We start from the raw sequence: 23,825 nt of genomic DNA on the forward strand, positions 1-23,825 counted from the left end.
CAGAGGGAGATACAGAATCTGAAGCAGTTTCCAGGCTCTGAGCTGTCAGCACAGAGCCTGACGCAGGCCTCAAACCCACGAGCCGTGAGATCATGACCTGAGCCGAAGTCAGACGCTAACCACCTGAGTCACCCAGGTGCCCCTAAATATCTGACTCTTGATCTCAGCTCAGGTCGTAATCTCATAGTTCGTGACATGGAGCCTTGCACCGGGCTCTGCAATGACAGCGTGGAGCCTGCTTGGGAATCTCTCTCCCTCTCTCTGCCCCTCCCCTGCTTGCACTCACTCTCCCTCTCTCTCTCTCTCTCTCTCTCTCTCTTTCTCTCTCAAAATAAATAAACTTAAAAAAAATTGTTGGCTGACTGATTGGCTTCTTACCTTTTGGAGTGTGTGTGAATTTAATCTTAGTTGTAGGAGTTGAGCCCCCTTTGAGAATTGATACACTATTAATTGTCTCCTTAAGATGAGTGATTCTTTGTGCTTGTTTGTTTTAAGAATTACATGGCTGATACAACCCAACACCAAAAAGTAACCTGATTAAAAAATGGGCAAAGGACCTGAATAGACATTTTCCTAAAGAAGACATACACATAGCCAATAGACGCATGAAAAGATGCTCAACATCGCTAATGCGAATCAAATGCAAACGAGAATCAGATTTGATTCGCACAAATGCAAATCAAAACCACAATGAGATATCACCTCACCCCTGTCAGAATGGCTAAATTAAAAAGACAAGCAACAACAAGTGCTGACAAGGATCTGGAAAAAAGGTATGCTTGTGTACTGTTGGTGGATAAACCAGTACAGATAAACCTGAACGGCCACTGTGGAAAACAGTATGGAAGTTCCTCAAAAAGTTAAAAACAAATACCACAGGATCCAATAATACCACTATTGGGTATTTACCCAGAGAAAACAAAAACACTAACTTGAAAAGATATATGCACCCCTATGTTTACTGCAGCACTATTTACAACAGCCAAGATATTGAAGCAACCTAAGTGTCCATCAACAGATGAATGATAAGGAAAATGTGCCAAATATACACACATACATATACACCCATACCTACATACATGCACGCACAATGGAATATTACACAGCCATAAAAAAGGAAGAGATCATGCCATCTGAGATAACATGGATGGATCTAGAGGTTATTACGTTAAGTGAAATAAGTCAGACCGAGAAAGACAAAGACCATATGATTCCACACATAAATGGAATATAAAAAAAGAAAGAATAAACAATCAAAAATCAGAATCAGACCTATAAGTAAAGAGAACAAACCAATGGTTGCCAGAGGGGAGGGGATAGGAGGGTTGATTGAGCAAAATGAGTGGAGGGGAGAGGGATACAGGCCTCCAGTTATGGAATGAGTAAATTACAAGAATGAAAAGCACAACTTAAGGAATACAGTCAATGATACTGTAACAGGGATGTAATGGGACAGATGACAGCTACACTTGTGAACATAGCATAAGGAATAAACGTATCAAATCACCAAGCTGTACTACACTTGAAAGTAACATTGTGTGTCAACTAGATTCAAAAAAAAGAAAGAGAGAGAGAGAGAGAAAATAAGTCAAGTAATAAGAAGCTCAGGGGCGCCTGGGTGGCTCAGTTGGTTAAGCATCCAACTCGATTTCTGCTCAGGTCATGATCTCACGGTTCACGAGATCAAGCCCCACATCGGGCTCTGAGCTGACAGCACGGAGCCTGCTTGGGATTCTCTCCCTCTTTCTGTGCCCCTTCCCTGCTCTCCCTCCCTCTCTCAAAAATAAACGAATAGGGGCGCCTGGGTGGCTCAGTCGGTTGAGCATCCAACTTCAGCTCAGGTCACGATCTCGCACTCCGTGAGTTCAAGCCCCGCGTCAGGCTCTGGGCTGATGGCTCAGAGCCTGGAGCCTGTTTCCGATTCTGTGTCTTCCTCTCTCTCTCTGCCCCTCCCCCGTTCATGCTCTGTCTCTCTCTGTCTCAAAAATAAATAAACGTCAAAAAAAATTAAAAAATGAATAAATAAATAAATAAATAAACGAATAAACATTTTTAAAAAGTAGCTCAGAATTTAAATAAAATTAAACTTTTGAGATTCTTTTTTTTTTTTAAGTAGGCTTCATGCTCAGTATGGAGCCTAACGTGGGGCTTCAACTCACAACCCTGAGATCAAGACCTGAACTGAGATCAAGAGCTGGATGCTTAACTGAGAGCCATCCAGGTGCCCCTGAACTTCTGAAGTTCTAAAAAAAAAAAAAAAAAGAAAGAAAGAAAGAAAGAAAGAAAGAAAGAAAGAAAGAAAAGGATTATATGGGAGAATTTAGGAACAAAAAGAAGGAGCTGAAAAAGACACTGTGTGTGTGGGCAGACCCACGCTACTTTAGTCCCCAGGTGACCCAGCATGGCCTGAGACAGAGAGGCCTCTCCTCCCACGATTAGAACCTATCAGTGGCAACGGAAGGCTACTTCTAGTGGCTTCACAGGGTTGGACACAAGTCAGGAAGAGCTAAAGCTAGAACGGAAGTAATGGCGAACAATGTAGCCGACAGGTAGAATCCTTTGCAAGCATGTCTGAAACTCTTCGGTCCTTCCACCCTGCAAAAGAACCCAAGACAGGAAGGAGCAGGACTATGGTACAGCAATCAAGTCCCAGGTCAATGTACCACTCTAATTTGGGCCTTTAAGATTAACATGAGGGGCACCTGGGTGGCTCCGTCAGTTACGCGTCCGATTTCAGCTCAGGTCATGATCTCACGGCTCGTGAGTTCGAGCCCTGCGACAGGCTCCGTGCTGACAGCTTGGAGCCTGAACCTGCTTCGGATTCTGTGTCTCCCTCTCTCTCTCCCCCCGCCTCCACCACTCATTCTCTCTCTCTTTCTCAAAAAGAAAAACAAAAGATTAACAAGAGCTTAATTCTCCATGCATGCAAAAGCCTACACGTGCTGGCGAGTACAAATTCATGGCATATACCTCATAATAGAGCCTGAGATACGATTCTACTAGTGAGGCGTCTCTATTCTAGCACAAACCTCTTCCATATTTGTTTTCATCAGTCCCATGTAAGATCCAGTCAAAATTATTCGCACAGATAGACTCCACATGGACGCGGCTTGTGGCACAAAACAGGATGTTTTCCCTTTTGTTGTTCATCTTCATTTTCTTCCTAATGAAGGAAATGTGAGACTTAACGCGCAGAGCATTCCTCTCCCCACTCCAGTTAATGACATTAATCCCAAACCAAAGTCGAACTGCCTTAAAATTTTCTTGTTCCAGCTACAAAAAAGTAAATTTGTGAAAACTTTTAAGTGACAGACACATCTGGGGCGCCTGGGTGGCTCAGTCGGTTAAGCGTCCAACTTTGGCTCAGGTCATGATCTCGCGGTCCGTGAGTTCAAGCCCCGCGTCGGGCTCTGTGCTAACAGCTCAGAGCCTGGAGCTTGTTTCAGATTCTGTGTCTCCCTCTCTCTCTCTGACCCTCCCCCGTTCATGCTCTGTCTCTGTCTCAAAAATAAATAAACGTTAAAAAAATATTTTTTTTTAAATAAAAATAAATGACAGACACATGAAATCAAAGAATCATAAAAGTGAAGCCGAAAGAGAGAAGTTCGAGTTTACACAATGAAAAAACCAGGGGTGCCTGGGTGGCTCAGTCAGTTAAGCGTCCGACTTCAGCTCAGGTCACGATCTCATGGTTGGTGAGTTTGAGCCCCACGTCGGATTCTGTGCTGGCAGCTTAGAGCATGGAGTCTGCTTTGAGTTCTGTGTCTGCTGCTCCCCTGCTCATGCTGTCTCTCCCCAAAGTGAATGAACATTAGAAAAGAAAAAAGAAAATGAGGGGCGCCTGGCTGGTTCAGTGGGTTAAGTGTCCGACTTCGGCTCGGGTCACCATTTCACATGAGCTCGAGCCCCGTGTCGGGCTCTGTGCTGACAGCTCTGAGCCTGGAGCCTCCTTCAGATTCTGATTCTCCCTTTCTCTGCCCCTCCCCTGCTAGCTCTGTCTCTCTCTCAAATATAAACACTAAAAAACAAAAATTTTTTAAATGAAAAAACGAACTAGACCCTGAAGACATTCTTCACTATAAAATAAACCATGGGGCGTCTGGGTGGCTCAGTCGGTTGAGCGTCCGACTTCGGCTCACGTCATGATCTCGCGGTTCGTGAGGTCAAGCCTCGCATCGAGCTCTGTGCTGATGGCTCAGAGCCTGGAGCCTGCTTCTGATTCTGTGTCTCCCTCTCTCTGTCCTTCCCCCACTCATGCTCTCAGAAATAAATAAATATTAAAAAAATAAATAAATAAAGTAAAATAAAATAAAATACACTAGTGAACTGGTTTTAAAGTACAGCTTGTAACTAATCCTTTCAAACTTCACGTTGAAACAAAAAGAAAAACAAAAAACAAAGAAAAACCCTGATTGTGTGGCCACCAACCTTTCAAAAGCATTCAAGAGCTTTGTATTCTTGATCTTCTTTATGTTTTCAATCTTGAAATTTTTCATGGAAGCTTTAAAACGCTCGCTTATTGTGTCATATTCCAGAGTCTGCTGATTGATCTCTAACAGCTGAGAAAATTAAAAACCATGTAAACGTGAAACACGAGACATTTAGAGCACGATATGTCCACACACGTGGCCCCTGATGCCATGGGGTATCCTTGCCAGGCCCCCAGCAGCAGGTGGGATAAACTGGCTTAGGGTTTCCACATGTGGCAGTTCATTCTAGTCACGAACTCGCTGGCACTGGGCCCATTGGAGCAGGCTGACTGATGGCTGGTAACGCACGATGCTTAAAGGCAAAGGGACGCCCCCTGGAGGTGTCGGACTTGGTGCAGTGACCTGGGAGGGCCTTAAGCTAGAGCAGGGGCAGAGGCACTGAAGGTGTGCGTAAGAGGTCTGCACTCAAATCTGGAGCGTGACGTGGACGCGGAACGGTATAGAACGAGTACTGCCCCAACCAGGGTAGGTGACGAGCTGAGGCAGTTTGTACCCTCCCCCAGAAACCTGCTTTTTAAGTCCCACTAACAGACGAGGCACTTTCACTCTCTGACTTCCCGCTTTTGTCATCCATGAAGCAGAGATCCTAATAGCTCAGAGGGTTCTCACAAGGACGCGCCCCAAAGGGATCGGGTATGGCAGGGCAGCAAGGTGACCTGGAGGGGGTGGCTGTTCTCTGGGAAAGTAGCGCCATTACCATTTGGAGGCCTTTGAATCTTGATCCATGAATTTCATAGAAGCCAACCATTCTCTCATCCAAACAAACAGATCTACAGCTAAGCCCCTTCCCCCATTTCTAAACAATTGATACACCAAAAAGCAAAAACCAGTACCTCATAACCATTCAAGCCGAACTCCTGCTGAGGGAACAATGTCGAGGTTAACGGCTCTGACAGGGTCTGCACTGGCTGATGCCTACAAGAGAAAGAATTCACTTGGCTCCCTGTTCCATAGGCCCGAGTTCCGTCCCAAAATTCCAGTCACTAAGCCAAGGTTTCCCAGAGAATATTTTCTTTGTATTTTATTTTGGATTACCTTCCTGTGCATTCCTGGTATAGTTGTACTAGTAATTAGGCTCTTTTAAAATGCAGTTATTATCCGGGGCACCTGGGTGACTCAGTCGGTTGAGAATCTGACTTTAGCTCAGGTCATGATCTCACAGTTCATGAGTTCAGGCCCCGCGTCGAGCTCTGTGCTGACAGCTTGGAGCCTGGAGCCTGCTTCAGATTCTGTGTCTCCTTCTCTCTCTGCCCCACTCACGCTCTGTCTCTGTCTCTCTCTCTCTCAAAAATAAATAAATGTTTAAAAAAAAAAGCGCGTTTTAGGGGCGCCTGGGTGGCTTAGTCGGTTAGGCGGCCGACTTCGGCTCAGGTCATGATCTCACAGTTCGTGAGTTTGAGCCCCGCATCAGGCTCTGTGCTGACAGCTCAGAGCCTGGAGCCTGTTTCAGATTCTGGGTCTCCTTCTCTCTCTGACCCTCCTCCATTCATGCTCTGTCTCTCTCTGTCTCAAAAATAAATAAACATTAAAAAATAATAATAAAAAAAAGCTTTTTACATGCAGTCATTATCCATAATTTGGTAAATTAATTTAATGTTATTTTCTCACTGATTCAAGATGTAAAAGCATTCCTTCCTTTTTATATTCTTGCTCAACCTTCAAAGGATCTAATATGCGAACGAGCATTAAGATGTCTTACAGTGTCTTTGAGAAACTATAAACACTGGAGTAGACGAGAAGCACCAGGGAAAGAATCCTGCTGTCTTTCCTGTAGAAACTGTATTTCAGGATAACTACACAGGAGGAAAACTCTTCCTAGCAGACAGTACACAGCTAGTAACTGCAGAATTGACAGGATTAGAAAACCACCATTTCATAACTGCTGATGAAATAAAGGATTGAAACGGTGACCAGCAGGAGCGACTGTAACCATCGAGTGAGAGAACAGATGAGGAACAGTGAGGTTGTTACAGAGAGGTCAGACTGGAATGAACACAACCCTGTCTCGTCTTCGTCACTAAAAATAGGACAACTAGGGGTGCCTCGGTGGCTCAGTCGGTTAACGGTCGGACTTCAGCTCAGGTCACGATCTCGCCGTTCCTGAGTTCAAGCCCTATGTCAGGCTCTGTGCTGACGGCACAGAACCTGCTTGGGATTCTGTCTCCCTCTCTGTTTCCGCCTCTCCCCCGCTCTCTTGCTCTCTCTCTCTCAAAATAAATAAATAAACATTAAACAAATTTTAAGGAGGACAACTAGACATTATGTGCCTCCTACTGTGATGTGACAGGAAGTACAAAGTAGCAGTTAAATTGTACCATTAATGAACAATGGAACCTTGATCTAATCAAGCCTCTAAATCTTGAACAAGCCATGAGCTCATAGAAATTTCTTATCAGATGACCCCATAGGCATTCAATTTGATACATTCTGGGGGCGCCTGGGTGGCTCAGTCGGTTAAGCGTCCGACTTCGGCTCAGGTCATGATCTCGCGGTATGTGAGTTCGAGCCCCGCGTCGGGCTCTGTGCTGACTGCTCAGAGCCTGGAGCCTGTTTCAGATTCTGTGTCTCCCTCTCTCTCTCTGACCCTCCCCCGTTCATGCTCTGTCTCTCTCTGTCTCAAAAATAAATAAACGTTAAAAAATTAAAAAAAAAAATTGATACATTCTGAATGTGGGAAATTCTCTAAGGACGAATCGCTTAGTTTCTTAAAAACCAACAACAAGGGGCGCCTGGGTGGTATAGTCAGTTGAGCATCCAACTTTGGATCAGATCATGATCTCGCGGTTCACGGGTTCGAGCCCCACATCAGGCTCTGTGCTGACAGCTCAGAGCCTGGAGCCTGCTTCGGATTCTCTGTCTCCCTCTCTCTCCGCCCCTCCCACACTTGCACTCTGTCTCTGTCTCTTTCAAAAATAAACATTAAAAAAAATTTTTTTAATAAAAACAACAAAATGCAACACACACACCTTGTTTTGATAAAAACTGAAATAAATCAACTGTGAAAAAGTCATGCTTGATTTGACACCCACCTTGAAATCTGTTTCACATAACCACGTATCACCCGGGAGGGTGGAGGGAAACCCCAACCCCAAAACCCTTCATGAACAATGTAGATTTTACTGAGTTTCATGAGCACACAGAGGAGAGTGACACAGGATCCTCCACAGCAAAATTTCCTCTAAACAGTCCCCTTCAATCAACTGTATCATGTCCAAATCTCCTTGCCCAGGCAACTAACGCTTCCCTCTCTTTTCCCATTTCTTCCTCAGCTGCCTACCCTCCACAAATCCACTCAACAAAACAAAAGATATGCAGAAGAACCCACAGGAGCACAAGCCCCTCTAATGGTGCATCTGGTTATTTCTAGGCACACCCCTTCGATCCTGCCGTGCACAGTGAAGAGGCTGAGACCCGGGTAGCTGAGGCTCCCGCCAAGTCCCCTGTGAGTCAGAGGAAGAGACAGATTTCCTGCTCGCCTACCCTTTCAGCCACCCTGTACCGCTTCACAAGCATAGAGGATGCAAAAGGAAACTGCAGTGTTATGCAAGCAGGAAGATTTCAAGAAAACAGATGCAGGAGTAGATTGGGGAGATCGGCGGGTGAACACCTACAGCATCCGCCAGCAGGCACTGCTTCTGAACACTTACTTGAACCCCCTTTTAATCTGTTCCACATCCTCGTAAGACACGAATTTTGGCCTTCTGACAACATTCTTTTGGGTCTTGGAAGCTACGTTTGTTTGAATCATCCCTTTAGACAGAAAAAAGAAAACAAACAAGAACCAAGAATTAGTTCTAGAAAACGTTTCTTGTTATTTTTCGTAGGCTAGGAATACAGCAGATCTTCACCACTGAACTGTGCCATGTATGAATAAGAGAAAATCCTTTTGGATGGAAGTTTCTCGTGATTAAAAAGCTGTATCCTTCACTGCCCTCTTGTAAGACCCAGAAAACAAAGAGGTGATGAGATGAGCAGTCAGCAATTAATCTAATCTCTAAATTGAAGTCAGACAGTAAAGGGGAGGACGTGGGCAGCCAGATAACAGCACATCATCCATATAAGCTACCCTAAAGCAGGCATCAATAATTATGGGTTGGAATGTGGTAGCTAGATCTTGAAGGATTTTTCTAGATCAAGTGTGAAATGTCATTTTTAATTCATGCATGTTGTAGACCCAGGTCCAAGTTGCAGTCAGAGTGAGGTCTTTAAAAAGCAAATCATCAGCGCACCTGGGTGGCTCAGCTGGTTAAGCATCCGCCCTTAGTTCATGTCATGATCTCACAACTCATGGGTTTGAGCCCCGCATTGGGGGCTCTGTGCTGACAGCTCAGAGCCTGGAGCCTGCTTCCAATTCTGCGTCTCCCTCTCTCTCTGCCCCTCTTCAGCTTGTGCTCTGTCTCTTTCTCTCAAAAATTAACAAATGTTAAAGGAAGTGTTGTTTTTTTTCTTTTAAGTAAATCATCACCCGGGGCACATCAGTGGTGTGCAACTCCTGATTTCAGCTCAGGTCGTCATCTCCCATTTCGTGGGTTCGAGCCCCACATTGGGTCTCTGCGCTGCTGATGAAAAGACTGCTTGGGATCCTCTCTCTCCCTCTCTCTCTCTGCCCCTCCCACACTCTCTCTCTCAAAACAAACAAATAAACTTGAAAAAAAAAAAGTAAATCAACTTACATTGCTAGTGAAAGTATAAAATGGCACAGCCACTTTGGAAGACTGTTGGGCAGTTTCCTATTAAGTTAAACACCTGGTGCCTATGTGACCTAGCGATCCCACTCCTTCATACTCACCCAAGAGAAATGAAAACTTACACTCACACGAAGACTTGCACTTGAATGTTCTTAGTAGCATCATTATAATAATCAAAATGTGAAAATAACCAAACTGCCCATTAACAGATGAATGGGTAAACCAACCAAGGTACAGCCTTACAATGAAATATTACTCAGCACTGAAAAGGGAAGAACCATTGCACGTGCAACCGCACAGGTGAATCGAAACAACATTCTGAGTGAAGGGAGTCAGCCACGTGCAGAGAACACCACAAGATTCTACTTCTGTGAAGTTCTAGGATGAACAGAACTATAGAGACAGCAAATGGGGGTGGGAAGAGTGACTGCAAAGGAGCATGAGGACACTTATTGGATCGATGACCGGGAAGCTCTAGAGCCTGATCAGGATAGCAGCTGCACGCCATCGGTCAGCATGCATCCAACTGCACACTTAACACGGATGCACCCCATTGTAGCAATTCTGCTTCAGTAGAGTTGGTGTAAAATGAAACAAACATAAACAATAAAAAGATCAAATGAGATCATGCCACAGCCCTGCTCCCAATCTTCCCGGGGCTCTCATCTCCCGCAGACCTTCCCGCCGCCCTTTGAAACCTCCAGCTCATCTGCAATTTACGGTCTTAGCGCCAGCTCCTCCCTCTCTTGGGGGCCCGCCTTCCCATGGGCACAGGTGCTCCCTTCCTCCCAAAATTTCCTCCTGGGATACAAACAAGATGCTCTCCTAGGACTCCTCCAGGTCTCTGGCTGCTTCTTCGCACCGCTTCTTTTTCCCCAGAGCTGGTATCACTTTCAGAAACTGCCTGGTATGTCAGCACCTAGAACGGTGCCTAGCGACATGGGTGGCGTCCCAATACTAGATTCATGAATGACAATATCAGCAACAGGAAAAAAAGACCCTGGAATACCGCAAATGGCTCTGAACTAGTTTCTATGAACCAAGTGAATAAGAACTGCTGGTCACATTTCTCCAGATTCGGGAACAAGGTCCATTATTGGTTCTTCTCTGTCCAACACCCATTTAAATTGCCAAAACAATAGAATAGTACCCACAAAGAATAAAATTTTTTTTCATCTAAGTCATTCTTAATTTCACCACCCAACGGAAGAGATTTCTATTCCTTCCTATTGCCCTCTGGTTTTGGTCATGTGTGCACACTGTTGCACTTACCATGCATATTAATTCTTTTAAAAAAACTTTTGATTTGAGGGGCACCTGGGTGGCTCAGTCGGTTGAGCATCCAACTCTTGTGTCTTTTTTTTAAATTTTTTTTAACATTTATTCATGTTTGAGAGACAGAGACAGAGCGTGAGTAGGGGAGGGGCAGAGAGACAGGGAGACACAGAATTGGAAGCAGGCTCCAGACTCTGAGCTGTCAGCACAGAGCCTGACACGGGGCTCAATCTCACGAACTGCAAGATCATGAACTGAGCTGAAATTGGACACTCAACCTACTAAGCCACCCAGGAGCCCCAAGCGTCCAACTCTTGATTTTGGCTCAAATCATGATCCCAGGGTCATGGGATCGAGCCCCGCCTCGGGCTCTATGCTGCACATGGAGCCTGCTTAAGATTTTTTCTCTTTCTTTCTTTCTTTCTTTCTCTCTCTCTCTCTCTCTCTCTCTCTCCCCCTCTCTGTCCCTTCCCCCCACAGCCCCTGCTCCCAGGCTCTATCTCTCGGGGGAAAAAAAAAAAAAGTACAAAATATAAAGAGGCCTCTTATGGAGTATCTTTGGAGCCTGGATCAGGATCCCTGCTTGGAATTCTGTCTCTCTCTTTCCCCCCCTTTCTCCTATACCCCTCCCTAACTCCTGTTTTCTCTCTCTCTCTCTCTCAAATAAAATTTAAAAATTTTTTTAAATGTTTATTTACTTTTGAGAGACAGAGATAGAGCATGAGCAGAGGAGGGGAAGAGAGAGGGAGATACAGAATCTGAAGTAGAATCCGGGCTCTGAGCTGTCAGAATAGAGCCCAACGCGGGGCTCGAACAGACCGCGAGATCATAACCTGAGCCGAAGTCGGATGCTTAATCGACTGAGCAACCCAGGTGCCCCTCAAATAAAATGTTTAAAAAATTAAAAACAAAACAAAACAAAACAAAAAAACCTTGATTTGAAATACAACATCTAGAGGCACCTGGATAGCTCAGTCAGTCAAGCAACTGACTCTTGATTTTGGCTCAGGTCATGATCTGACGGTTTGAGTTCGAGCCCCATGTCAACACAGAGCCTGCTTGGGACTGTCTGTGTCCCTCTATCGCTGCCCCTCCCCCACTCACACAATAGCGCGCTCTCTCTCTCTCTCTCTCTCTCAAAAATAAATAAACATTTGAAATACAACATCTAAAGAGGAAAAGTACAAACTTGGGAGGTTGCCTTTTTCACTTAACAGTATCAAATTTTGACTTTACTGCATGGTTTTCGTAATCATAATTTTAACCAATACTCCAATGAAATTCAATACCCTGTTTTAATCACTATCCGACCACCCTACAGGCTGTTCCTCTACTATAGCATACCAAATAGGCTTTAACAAACATCGTCATGTTCATAGCTTTTTTTTTCCCCTTCTGGTGAATTATTTCCTTAAAAAGATTCCTGAGACCATGAAAAGGCAATCATATTTTAATATCTCTTGATATGTATAACCAGATTGCTTTCCAAAATACAGTAGCTGGTATAATGGTTTTTGGAGGCTTAATACCCAACAATTGGTACAGGGCCCAAATGCGAGGTACCACCTGGAATGTCAAGGACGCGAGAAAGTCTTCTTTACCTCTTTCAAAGCACCTGTAGGGCTGATCCTGAAAGGGCAATTACCCAACCATATACAGGGAGCGTCCCAGGGGTGCAGCTGAAAGGACAGTACATTTAGAGGGAGGGCAGTTCCTGCCCTGATTTCTTACTAAACACAACAGATTGGTAGAAACTAAACTGAAAGCCTTCCCATGGCGGCTCAAACAAACATGGCAGAAGGCAAAGTCTCTAGAAAAAGGGATGGATAGGGGCACCTGGGTGGCTCAGTCGGTTAAGAACCCGACTTCAGCTCAGGTCATGATCTCAGGTTCATGGGTTCGAGCCCTGCGTCGGGCTTTGTGCTGACAGCTCAGAGCCTGGAGCCTGCTTCAGATGCTGTGTCTCCCTCTCTCTTTGCCCCTCCCCCCACTCATGCTGTCTCTGTCTCTCAAAAATGAATAAACGTTAAGAAAAATTAAAAAAAAAAAGAAAAGAAAAAGGAAAAGTGATGGATAAAGCCACTAACCTAGACGATGAAGCCCAGAAGGAACAGAGAGGTTTTACAATTCTGAAGGCACCAATGGGTCCAAAGTCTCTACTGTAGTCATCAGCACCTGAACTTTTGCCTCGGCCTGGGAAACAGCCCGTCCATTTAGTCCAATGCCTGCATTTTACAGATGAGGGAGCTGTGGCCCAGACAGGCCAGGTGCTGTTCCCGGGGTTACATAGAGAGCCAAGGCTCTCCAGCACAGGTCTCCACTGGCTTCCACACCACCATCCCGCGTGCCTTGCTAAAAAGGAACCCTGATGCTGTGTTCAGCGTGTATATACACTCTGCTCCCATTCCCACGTGCACACCGCGTGCCAGATTCCAACAGTAGGGGTCACTGCCAAACGCAGAGTCTTACCCATAAAACTCAGCTCGTAGCTCTGTGAACCCGCCTGAAATGGCACAATTCCCCTCGGGGAGCACAGAAAGAAAGACTCCAGGTACGAAGAGTCGACGTTTGCAGCTTGCTGTTTGTCGACCTGATTGGAAAAAAAAACAAAAAAAAAAAAAGGTAAAGACACTCGAGGGTAGGCTTTTAAGAAACCTCTGCCGTTGTATCTTACACAATTGTATTTTAGCCACGGGACTTAAACAGGAATGCAGCTTGCCTCCCAAACCAGGCTGTAAAGGTTGCCAGGCTGGGGCCACGTCTCAAGGTCTACGTGAAGGGTCTAGACATCAGAATGGATGGGTAAAGGCAAGCGTGTGGATTCTAGGGAGGAGACAAGCTAGGCCACCATTCCACTGTCCCCACCCAACGCAGGGCTGGCAGACCAGGGCAGACTGCATGTAAGCCCGAATAGGAGGGGTTCCCAATATTTAATGGCAAGGAGACACTTGTTCATCATGATCTAAACTGGAGGAGTTAATGACAGCAAGTTCCTGCTGGCAGCCTATGATGGGGAGGGGCTACTGGTCCCTTTAATGACACTCTGGATTCTGAGGCTTTCAGCTACACATACCCCTACTCCTTCCCTAGTGAAGATGCCTGCCGGATATAAGGCGAGGGGGTCACAATGAAAGCCTTCAAGGAAAATGTCTATGAACTAGGTCTCTTTAGCCTGGAGAGGAGTATGGTAAGGGCAGGAAAGCTGGGTCCCAATACCTGTACACAGTGTAAAGTTGGAATAAACTAGAATGTGGTTCAGGAGGTAGCACCAGGACAAACGGGTGGAAGCGACAAGGAGGCTAAGGAGGCTAACTTTAGAAGAACTTTCTCAACCGTATCATCCAACAATCTTTTTTAATTTTTTTAAAATGTTCTTTATTTATTCTTGAGAGAGAGAGACAGAGAGAGACAGAGCATAAGCAAGGGAGGGGCAGAGAGAGAGAGGGACACAGAATCCGAAGCAGGCTCCGAGTTGTCAACATAGAGCCCAATGCAGGGCTCGAACTCACAAGCCGTGAGATCATGACCTGAGCCGAAGTCAGATGCTCAACCAACTGAGCCACCCAGGCGCCCCACAGCATCCAACAATTAAGCCACCCCGTGAAGATGTTTGTTGCAACAGCTGCTGGGACATGATCTATCAGGATCATTGTAAACGAGACTGCCATCCTTGGCGGGCAGTAGGAAATGAGGTATCCAAGATTAGATAGATGATGGAGCAGGTAAATCACATGCCTTCCTACGACCCCAAAGAGCAGTGACTTGGGCAAACGCCTGTGAACACAGGGAGCAGCAAGGTAGGTCTGTCACCTCTGGGGACACTGGTTTGCCAATGCGAATCTCTGTCCTCATCTCCCATTCTGACAGCTGAAGTCCTGTTACTCTGCAGGACCCTATTCTAGGCTGGAAGGAATTTACTCTAGGCCAGGGCCTTTCAAACTCTAATTTGTATGTGAATCACCCAGGAATTGTTTTAAAATGCAGAATAAAATTCTGGGAACTGGGTTTTAATTCTGCATTTCAAAGAGCTCCCTCGGTGCCAATGTTGTTGGTCTGTGGACCTGATTTTAACCAGCAAGACCCTCACGTCTAGATCAGCATTGTCCACTGGAACCTTCTGGAACATTTTACTGTACATGTTCTCTGTGTTTTCCCGTGTGATAGCTGCTAGCTACAAGTGGTCGTAGAGCACTTAAATGTGACTATTGTTTTAAATGTGACTATTGTTATCGTGGAATTGAATTGTTCATTTTGTTCAAATTCAATTAACTGAAGTTTAAAATTAAACAGCCACAAGGGGCTAGTGGCTGTCCTACTGGACACACCAAGTCAATTTCAGTGTCTGAGCATTTGGACAGCCTCTCAAGCTTCACACTTGGTTCTCCTTCGGGCCCTTCCCTCACACTGTACTCCAGTTCTGATTAAGTGAATGAATAAATGAATGAATGCATGGTAAGGTCTTCAATTATTTTTTTTTCTCCCGAAAGACTTGAATGTGTATCTCATGTTCAGTAGCCAGGTCTTGGCTTTTGTCCTGTGCCTACATTACTGCCTTGATCTAGCGCTAAGGTATGCCTTTGCCTCGGGTGGTTCTCTAGGGCCATAGGCTCCCTGCCCCTCTACACCAGCTGTCACAGGTACACCAGCTGGTAAACATCTCCTTGGGTCCGGATCCGCCTGATGCAAACCCCGTGACAACCAGGCCCTGCCCTCCAGCTGTCACTCTGTCCTGCACCATTGCTGCCCAGCTGCCCGTCCATTCAATCATCACCCTGCCCAACATCACTTCCTCTCCCTGTCTACCACCTATGTAGGGCCAAGTCTTGGTTAAGCACTTGAACTTCCTTAAAAGGATATCAAGTCTACATTCCGGAGAGTTCACAGTCAAAGCATATGCACCTGCCCTGGGTTGACAAAAGCTGCTGTTGTCTCCCTTTCTCCTAGGGAGGCTCCTAACCCAGAAATCGCGGTTGCCCAACTCATATTAAAAATTCAATTGCAGGAGGGGCATCTGGGTGGCTCCGTCTGTTAAGTGTCTGACTCCTGATTTTGGACAAGGTGGTGATCTCACGGTTGGTGGATTCCAGTCCTCCGTCGGGCTCTGTGTTGACAGCATGGAGCCTGCTTGGGATCCTCTCTCTCTCCCTCTCTCTCTCCCCCTCCCCCCCCCCCTCAAATAAATAAGCTTTAAAAAAAGAAAATAATTAATAGCTGTTGCTGTTGATGAACGTAATCCCAGAGTATATGTTTGCTACAAAATATACCAATACAGTTGTGTATAATGTGAAAAAGTACTAGTTCAACTACACCCATGTGCCATGGATAACCATGTAGGTGTCAGACATTTTATTAATATTTTTTCCTGAAGTGGTCAAGTTTAAACAAGAGCCTCCACAAGGAGGAACGGTACTCACCTTCTCCCCATATTGAACCCATCTGTCGGATTTGTTCCTCCAGTACCAAATCCATTTTGTGGCAAAGACAAAATTGGTCAGCACTGTGACAGATGAAGGTGTGGAGATACGCCGGATAGGATTACAATTACAAACCATCATCTGGAAGTTGATGTTTTTATTTCCGATAGAAAAGCTGAAGGGGAAGAGTTTAAAGTTAACAAAATACCACCCCGATGTTTATAGCAGCATTACCAACAACAGCCAAACTACGGAAAGAGCCCAGGTGTCCATCAACTGATGAGTGGATACAGATATAGTATATCTATACATATATATATATATATATATATATATATATATAAAAATACACAATGGAATATTACTCAGCCATCAAGAAAAATGAAATCTCACCATTTGCAACGACATGGATAGTGCCAGAGTGTATTATGCTAAGCAAAATAAGCCAATCAGAGAAAGACAAACACTATATGATTTTACTTATATGTGAAATTTAAGAAACAAAACAGATGACCACATGGGCAGGGGGTAAAAAAGAGAGGGGAAACAAACCATCAGGGACTCCTAATGACAGAGAACAAACCGAAGGTTGATGGAGGAAGGTGGGTGGGGGATGGGCTAGATGGGGAATGGGGAGGAAGGAGGGCACTTGTTATGATGAGCACATGGTGTTGAATGTAAGTGACGAATCACTCAATTCTACTCCTGAAACCAATATTGCACTGTATGTTAACTAACTAGAATTTAAACACAAATTTGAAAGGAAGAAAATTAAAAATAAATATAAAATTGTGCCCACAAAACTACTGATTGGCTTAATGTTAGCAACTCATGGTAGGTCAGTTTTTTCAAGTAATACTATTTAAATAGTTACATAATGTGGTCCAAGACCTTTTCAGGAAGCCAGGAAAGTCAAAGTTATTTTCATAATAATACTAAGACATTATTTGTCTTTTTCACGTTCATACTCTCACAGGTGCACAGTGGAGTTTTCCCAGAGGCTACACGATGTGTGATTCTACAGCAAATTAAAGAGATTTGCAAAAATATAAAACAATGGCATTTTCTAAATGAATTTTTTTGCTTTGTTTTGGAAAACACTTATTATTTAGTTATACATACATATAATAGTTACTACTTATGATAATATAAATTTACATAAACATAGTTATATAAAAATATGGTATTTATGTTACCATGTAATGAGTGTGTATTATTTTTCAATGAATCCATAAAAATTGAATTTTCTCCGTTTTGATTTTTAATATGGTAAATACCGACGGTTACAATTCACATAAAGAGAGGTTCTGTGGGATTCTCAATATAGTTTAAGACTGTAGAGGGGACCCGAGACCAACAAGTGTGAAAATTACTGCTCTAAGAAACACCTCCTACATCAGTGGTTCCCAATGAGGAATGGAGACATTTAGCAATATTGAAAGACTTTTTTGGTTATAACAATAAAAATCTAGTGGATAAAGGCCAGGAATGCTGCTAAACAGCCCCCCGAAAGTAAATAATTATCTAGCCCCAAAAGTCAATAGTGCTAAGGTTTAGAAAGCCAGAGGCAGATTTTCCTAGGGGGGAAAAACACACCTAGAAACAAGTAAGTAGCTGATGCTACCCTCTAGTGGCAAAATGCAGCAACACAGAATCTCCACCAAAAATTCACCATACAGATGACATGTTTGCAATTTCCCCCAAAAGAATTCCGTTATAGGGGCGCCTGGGTGGCTCAGTCGGTTAAGCGTCCGACTTCGGCTCAGGGCATGATCTCACGGTCCGTGAGTTCGAGCCCCGCGTCGGGTTCTGTGCTGACAGCTCAGAGCCTGGAGCCTGTTTCAGATTCTGTGTCTCCTCCGTCTCTGCCCCTCCCCTGCTCATGCTCTGTCTCTCTCTCTCTCTCTCTCTCTGTCAAAAATAAATAAACATTAAAAAAAAAAAAGAATTCCCTTATAACAGGAAGGACAAAGAGGAGGAGGAGGAGGAGTTGTTGTTAACAGAATCATAAGCACAGAAAACAAATTGGTGGTTGCAGAGGGGAGGGAGTGGGGGGGATAAAGGGAAGTAAGGGATACAAACTTTCAGTTATAAAGTAAATCACAGGGATGAAAAATACAGCACAGGGAGTAGGGGAAAAAAAAAAGAATTTCCTTTAGAAAGCTAGGAGGCACTTTATAAATACGGTCATGTATGGTATCACCCAATTCACCCCTGGCAAACACAGGTAAGTTATCCTCTTAGATACCTCCAGGATTGAGAAACTAGCAAACACAAAGGAAGGTATAAAATGCTAAAGCAGACAACAAAATGTGCCCTAGAACTGTATGAAATTATTCAAATCGCGTTTTACAACTATGACATTGAGCCAAAGGCTAATTTTGAGCTACAATCACTGTACTTTCCATAGTCCTATCATGAGCTTACAGTAATACAATCTGACCTCTGTGTTGTGTTTTTCTGCAGGACATACTGATAATAACTGTGTCACTGTTTAAATCCTATAAATTTGTTGGGACACCTGGGTGGTTCGGTCAGTTAAGCATCTGACTTCGGCTCAGGTCATGATCTCCTGGTTTGTGAGTTAGAGCCCCGTGTCAGCAGGCTCTGCGCGGACAGCTCAGAGCCTGGAGTCTCCTTCAAATTCTGGGTCTCCCTCTCTCTCTGCACCCTCCCCCCCCCCTCCCCCGGCTTTCACTCTGTCTCTCTCACTCTCTCAAAAATAAATAAAAACATTAAAAAAAAATTAAACCACATGAGTTTGCAAATAGTCCCAGAATCCCTAGTATTAATTAGCCAGGCTCTTCGTGACCTTGAATCTACCCAGCTTGTGTTTTTCTTCATGAACTCAGCAGGCATTTGCCATTTTTATTTCAAGAGTTATCTCAAACTTGAAGGGGATTCTGAAGGAAAATGGTTTTTCCTTCTCACCGTAAGCCTAGCACTATGCTTTCCTTTGATGGCGCTGTGGACCTCAGAGGCCAGAGTCTAGCCACCAACTTACCTGTGGATCTGGGGGTCACAATAGGCCTTCTCAATGTTCTCCATGGGCTGGAGGTCCATCCAGGTATTTGCAAGTAATATCTGCCACCGGTAAGGCAGGTGGAAGTGAACTTTGTTGCAGCTTGCTACAAAGACAGAGAGAGGGGGTCTGAGGATCTGGTGAGTGGGGGTTCCAACAATTCAACCAAGTTCATTGCTGATGTTCCCCATTGAGGGCTGCCTTTCCCACCCTGCCAGGCTTGCATGCTAACCCATTTCCAGGCTACGCCTTTACCCATTCCGGTTCCGGCCCACACTGCCCCATATCCGTATGTTCAAGTTCCCTTATTACCAATAGAGACTCATCAGAAAAACAAAACTTCCGGGGCGCCTGGGTGGCTCAGTTGGTTAAATGTCCGTCTTCAACTCAGATCATGATCTCATGGTTCATGGATTTGAACCCCCCGTCAGGCTCTGTGCTGACAGCTCAGAGCCTGGAGCCTGCTTCAGATTCTGTGTTTCCCTTTCTCTCTGCCCCTCCCCTGCTCATGCTCTGTCTCTGTCTCAAAAATAAATAAAAACACTTAAAAAAAATTTTTTTTAATTAACGTCATAAGCCCATTAATACAGGAATACAAAAAATAGTTCTGTCCTTCAGTTTTCAGTATGTCATGTTTACATCATTTTGAAAGGCTCAAAAGATGTGTGATTACTTTGAAACCAAAAGAGGCAGGTTTCGACAGCCCAGGAAAACCCAGAGTGGCAATGACTATGGTCTGGCTGATTGAAAAGTACATAACCATTCATCAAGTCCGAATCTCACACTCGTTAGAATGGCCGCTCTAAAATCAAACCAACTCAAAACAAAAAGCCAGTGTTGGTGAGGACACGCAGGAACTCAAACCCTCGCACACTGCTAGTAAAAATGTAAAATCGTGCCGCTGCTGCGGAAAATGGTGTGGCAGTTTCTCTAAACATCGAACACAGAATTGCCAAAACAATTTTTTTAATGTCTATTTATTTTTGAAAGAGAGAGAAAGAGACGGAGTATGAGCAGGGGAGGGGCAGAGAGAGAGGGAGACACAGAATCTGAAGCAGGCTCCAGGCTCTGAGCTATAAGCACGGAGCCCGACACGGGGCTCAAACTCATGGACCATGAGATCATGACCTGAGCTGGAGTCAGATGCTCAACCGACTTAGTCACCCGGGCGCCCTGCCAAAACAAGTTTTTAAAGAAACACAGAATTACCATAATATCCAGTGATTCCACTCCTGGGTGTATACCCCCCCAAAAAAGCGAAAGCAAGGTCCCGAGCAGACACTTGCACACCCAAGGTCACAACAGCATTACTGACAATAGCCAAAAGGTAGAAGCGACTCAAGTATACATTCACAGATGACTAGACAAACAAAATGTGGTATATACACACAATAAAACATTATTCAGCCTTCAAAAGGAAGGACATTCTCACCCAGGCTACATCGTGGATGAAACACGAGGACATCATACAAAGTGAAATAAGCCAGTATCACAAAAAGACAAATACTGTGTGACTCCACTCACGAGGGACCTAGCATCGTCCTACTCCAATGAACAAAAATGAGAATGGTGGGTGCCAGGGACTGGAGGGACTGGAGGCAGCAGGGGGATGAAGCGTTGCTGTTCAGAGGGTATTAATGGTTTACTTTTGCAAGAGGAACAAGAGTCCTGGATTTTGGTGGCATAACAATGTGACTCTAACACTCCTGAACTGCACACTTAAACGTGATTAGGATGGGGCGCCTGGGAGGTTCAGTGAGTTAAACGTGACTCTTGATCTCGGCTCAGGTCATGATTTCATGGTTCGCGAGATCGAGCCCCCCATTGGGCTCTGCGATGACAGCTAGGAACGTGCTTGGGATTCCCTCTCTCTCTCTCTCTGTCTCTCTCTCTCTCTCAAAATAAATAAATAAACTTAAAAAAAATGATTAGGATAGCAAAATCTGTGTTACGTGTATTTTACCACAATTAATTAAAAATGAAGAAAAAAATTAAAAACTTGATTTTGAGAACACAGGACAGCATCTTCCTTTTCCAACACAGGTCAGTGAGTCTAAGACCACTCAGGGGTCAAGCAGAGGAGATCCAGTGTGATGCACACATCTGGGGCTGAGCCATGAAAGGGAGAAAGTGGTAGGACACTGAGGGGACAGCCAATTGTCCCAGGCACTGTTCCATGGGAAGCCTGGTGGGAGGGCACAGTGACCGGGTGTGGCTCCTTGGCTGGAGGGCACACAGTGTGTGGCTTGCAGACTCAGGCCATGTGTGAGGATCAACTGGGACAAGCCCACGGCCCAGAAGAGAGACAACGCCTCAATGGCAGGACATGAGCTGTGAAAATGCGTCAGCCGGGAGACCTTTATTTCTGGGGATTTGTTTTTTGTTTGTTTGCTTTTAGTAGATGACAAGATGGGTCTCTGACTAACTAGAATATTTTACCTAAAGCTGAATTACAAAAGGAAAAAGTCTATCACGCAGGGGTGGAGAACCCAGGCTGGCTGGGCAGTTTAGGGTCAAAACCCAACTTGGCTAGTTACGTATGTGAGGTCTTAACCTCTCTATGCCTCTAGTTGCCACATCTGTAAAATGGGTTAACAACAGAACCTACTATTAGGGCTGACGTGAAGTTCAAAGATGATGGACCATCATCAGGTATATGTTGACCATGCACCTAACATACACTAAAAGCTCAGTAGATGTTGGCCGTATTACTACTAATAAAGCTTCTGCTTCTAGAAAGTCTTTAACTCACCAAGGTGACAACCTTTACACAGATGGTCAAGACAAATTTCCTGTGGGCCACAGTCATCCATCCTGGAAGAGCTGGTATTCTCAACGTCAGATGCAGAATCTATAAAACAAAAGAGAATGCACGTATGCTGATCTCAGTGTTTAAACCCAAAATCAAGACACCTGACCTCACAATGGGAAAGAGTATCTGTAACTGGGACCATGTTCGAGAAAATTCTAGATTCACGTGTTGCTCATGAGAGCCTAGACAGCCCCTCCGTAAAAGCAAACAGGAGCATTTGGGTCACGTGAGAGTGATGCTTAAAAATAACCAAAAATAAACCAGGGCCAAACTAGTCCTGTTCTCAGTAAATGAGGCGGCTTATTCCACACGATACAACTGGTTGGTCCTTCAACCTTCATGTCAGTCTCCTCAGCAGTAACACCCCTTCACCTAACCCTCGACTCTACGTCCTTTAGTATCTACTGGGGAACATCCAAAGAGAAGCCACCGGCCTGCTGCAGACACAAGTCACGGGGCCCCCTTTGTCCTTCGGTGACTTACACAGATCACAGCTTGGACCTACAAGGTCACCGGCAGGGCCAGCAGAGATCTGGGCAGAGTTTGGACCATGGGTTGCATAGGCTGCAGCTCTGTTGGTTGAGAAGGATGTAGAAGGTGGCACCTTGGGCAGAGTGCTGACTTGTGTGGGGGCAGGGGTCTCCTGAGGAGTTGGCAGGACTTGGGCTCCCAGACCCGGACTTCCAAAGTACAACACGTTTTTATCCCCTCTGCAGGTCAATGTGAAGCCAAAACCAGCGGCACCGGTTTTATTTACATCAGTGGTTTCGTCTGCCACTTGACTAGAGCCATTTGGTGTGCTGTGGATGGATTTACCAGGCCAAACTGTCTTCTCACTGTGGTTACTGTTCACAGAGGCCGCTGCTGGATCAGCGCCATCTGTAATCTTGCCAGTGGTCTGGAGACCACCGTGAGTAGTTCCGGTGTCCTGATTCCTAGGTAACGATTTTTCTCTCTGTCCGCTGGTTGTGGTTTTGTAATTTAGACAACTTGTGGAAGCTCCATCTGTGGCCGCTCCATCAACATTATTATCGAAAAGCGAGAAATACTGGACGTTTTGATTCCCGCTTCTGCCCTCGGCATTCGTGCCATCTGTGGAAAGCATCCCCGCGCTCTTTCTGGTGGTTGTGGTTTCAGGTGTCTGTGGAGAACCCAGAGGGGAGCCAGAGGCAGCCTGACTCTGGGCAAACAAACTCCCTCTCCCGGTGCCTTTGTCATTCAGCCAGGACGCAGGGACCCTCCGGTTGGAAGCTGGCATTGGGTCAGAAGGGAGGGAAGTGCTGCCTTGATTCCCGAAAAAGAGATCCTCTGGACCGCCATTCTCTGAAAACCGCTGGCTTCTTTCCATGTGACCTGTTCCTCCAAGATTATCAACCTTAGGCGAGACCGGGGAAGGCTGAGGGCAATCTTGACTTCCCAAATGCATGAACTTGTGGGCCAGCTCCCCTACGGGCATGTCATCCAGGGGAGGCCTGTAGCCGATTTGATCTGAACTGGGGGTGCTGGACTTCTGAGTAGAAGCGGAAGCAGGTGGGAGAAATTCTGGACCGCCCTGAAACGATCGTTCTCTGCTCTTGCTTCTCCCTCTGTATGCCACATCTCTACGATGGGAGCAAGGAGCTAGGAAAAGAAAAACACAAGGAAAATTAGCATTAACAGGATTAGGCTCTCGCTACGGTTCTTCCTCAGCTTTTCCGAGTTTGCTACCCAAGCTCTATTAAATTACTTGTCCCAATCTGGTGTGTAAAAATCTGGAGCAGCTTGTCAAGAGGACGAAGGAATCTGCTCTTGTGCTAGTAAGAAATACCACCCCATGGTCTCAGATAAGAGTCGGAGTGAACCTGGCTCTTCTCGACTTCTCTCTTGAGACTCAGATATGAGCCCTAAACCCCCACACTCATAGGTGGGGCTGTCCACTGTGCTCTGGTTCAAGCCAACAGTCAACCGCTATGGCAGACGGAGAGACCAACTAGTTCAAGTCAGGGAGGATTTTTCAACTCATTTAGATTTTGCCCATATTGTGATGAATGTTCCCCAACAAATTAAGGGATTCACAAAATTTTCCAGAGCTTTTGCCCGCTTGGGATTCTCTCTCTCCCTCTCTCTCTCAAAATAAATAAATAA

At 45.1% G+C, this 23,825-nt stretch overlaps 1 protein-coding gene across 4 annotated transcripts in view; it reads right to left on the minus strand.

The window, feature by feature from the left end:
* ZC3HAV1 (zinc finger CCCH-type containing, antiviral 1) overlaps positions 1-23,825 on the minus strand; it is a 62,668-nt gene that overhangs the window by 12,154 nt on the left and 26,689 nt on the right. For 2 of the 4 annotated variants that reach the window (XM_047839337.1, XM_047839350.1), the window contains exons 4-12: positions 22,185-23,321; positions 21,642-21,740; positions 18,872-18,995; positions 15,868-16,042; positions 12,923-13,043; positions 8,138-8,240; positions 5,324-5,405; positions 4,429-4,559; positions 3,030-3,163 (exon numbers count right to left, since the gene is read on the minus strand). In XM_047839337.1, coding sequence (XP_047695293.1) covers positions 3,030-3,163; positions 4,429-4,559; positions 5,324-5,405; positions 8,138-8,240; positions 12,923-13,043; positions 15,868-16,042; positions 18,872-18,995; positions 21,642-21,740; positions 22,185-23,321 — 2,106 coding nt within the window. Of the gene's footprint in view, positions 1-2,970; positions 3,164-4,428; positions 4,560-5,323; positions 5,406-8,137; positions 8,241-12,922; positions 13,044-15,867; positions 16,043-18,871; positions 18,996-21,641; positions 21,741-22,184; positions 23,322-23,825 lie in introns of all 4 variants that reach the window. The other 2 variants (XM_047839344.1, XM_047839360.1) reach the window with 2 other exon arrangements.

The sequence above is a fragment of the Prionailurus viverrinus genome, chromosome A2, assembly GCF_022837055.1.
Source record: "Prionailurus viverrinus isolate Anna chromosome A2, UM_Priviv_1.0, whole genome shotgun sequence".
Lineage (NCBI taxonomy): Eukaryota > Metazoa > Chordata > Mammalia > Carnivora > Felidae > Prionailurus > Prionailurus viverrinus.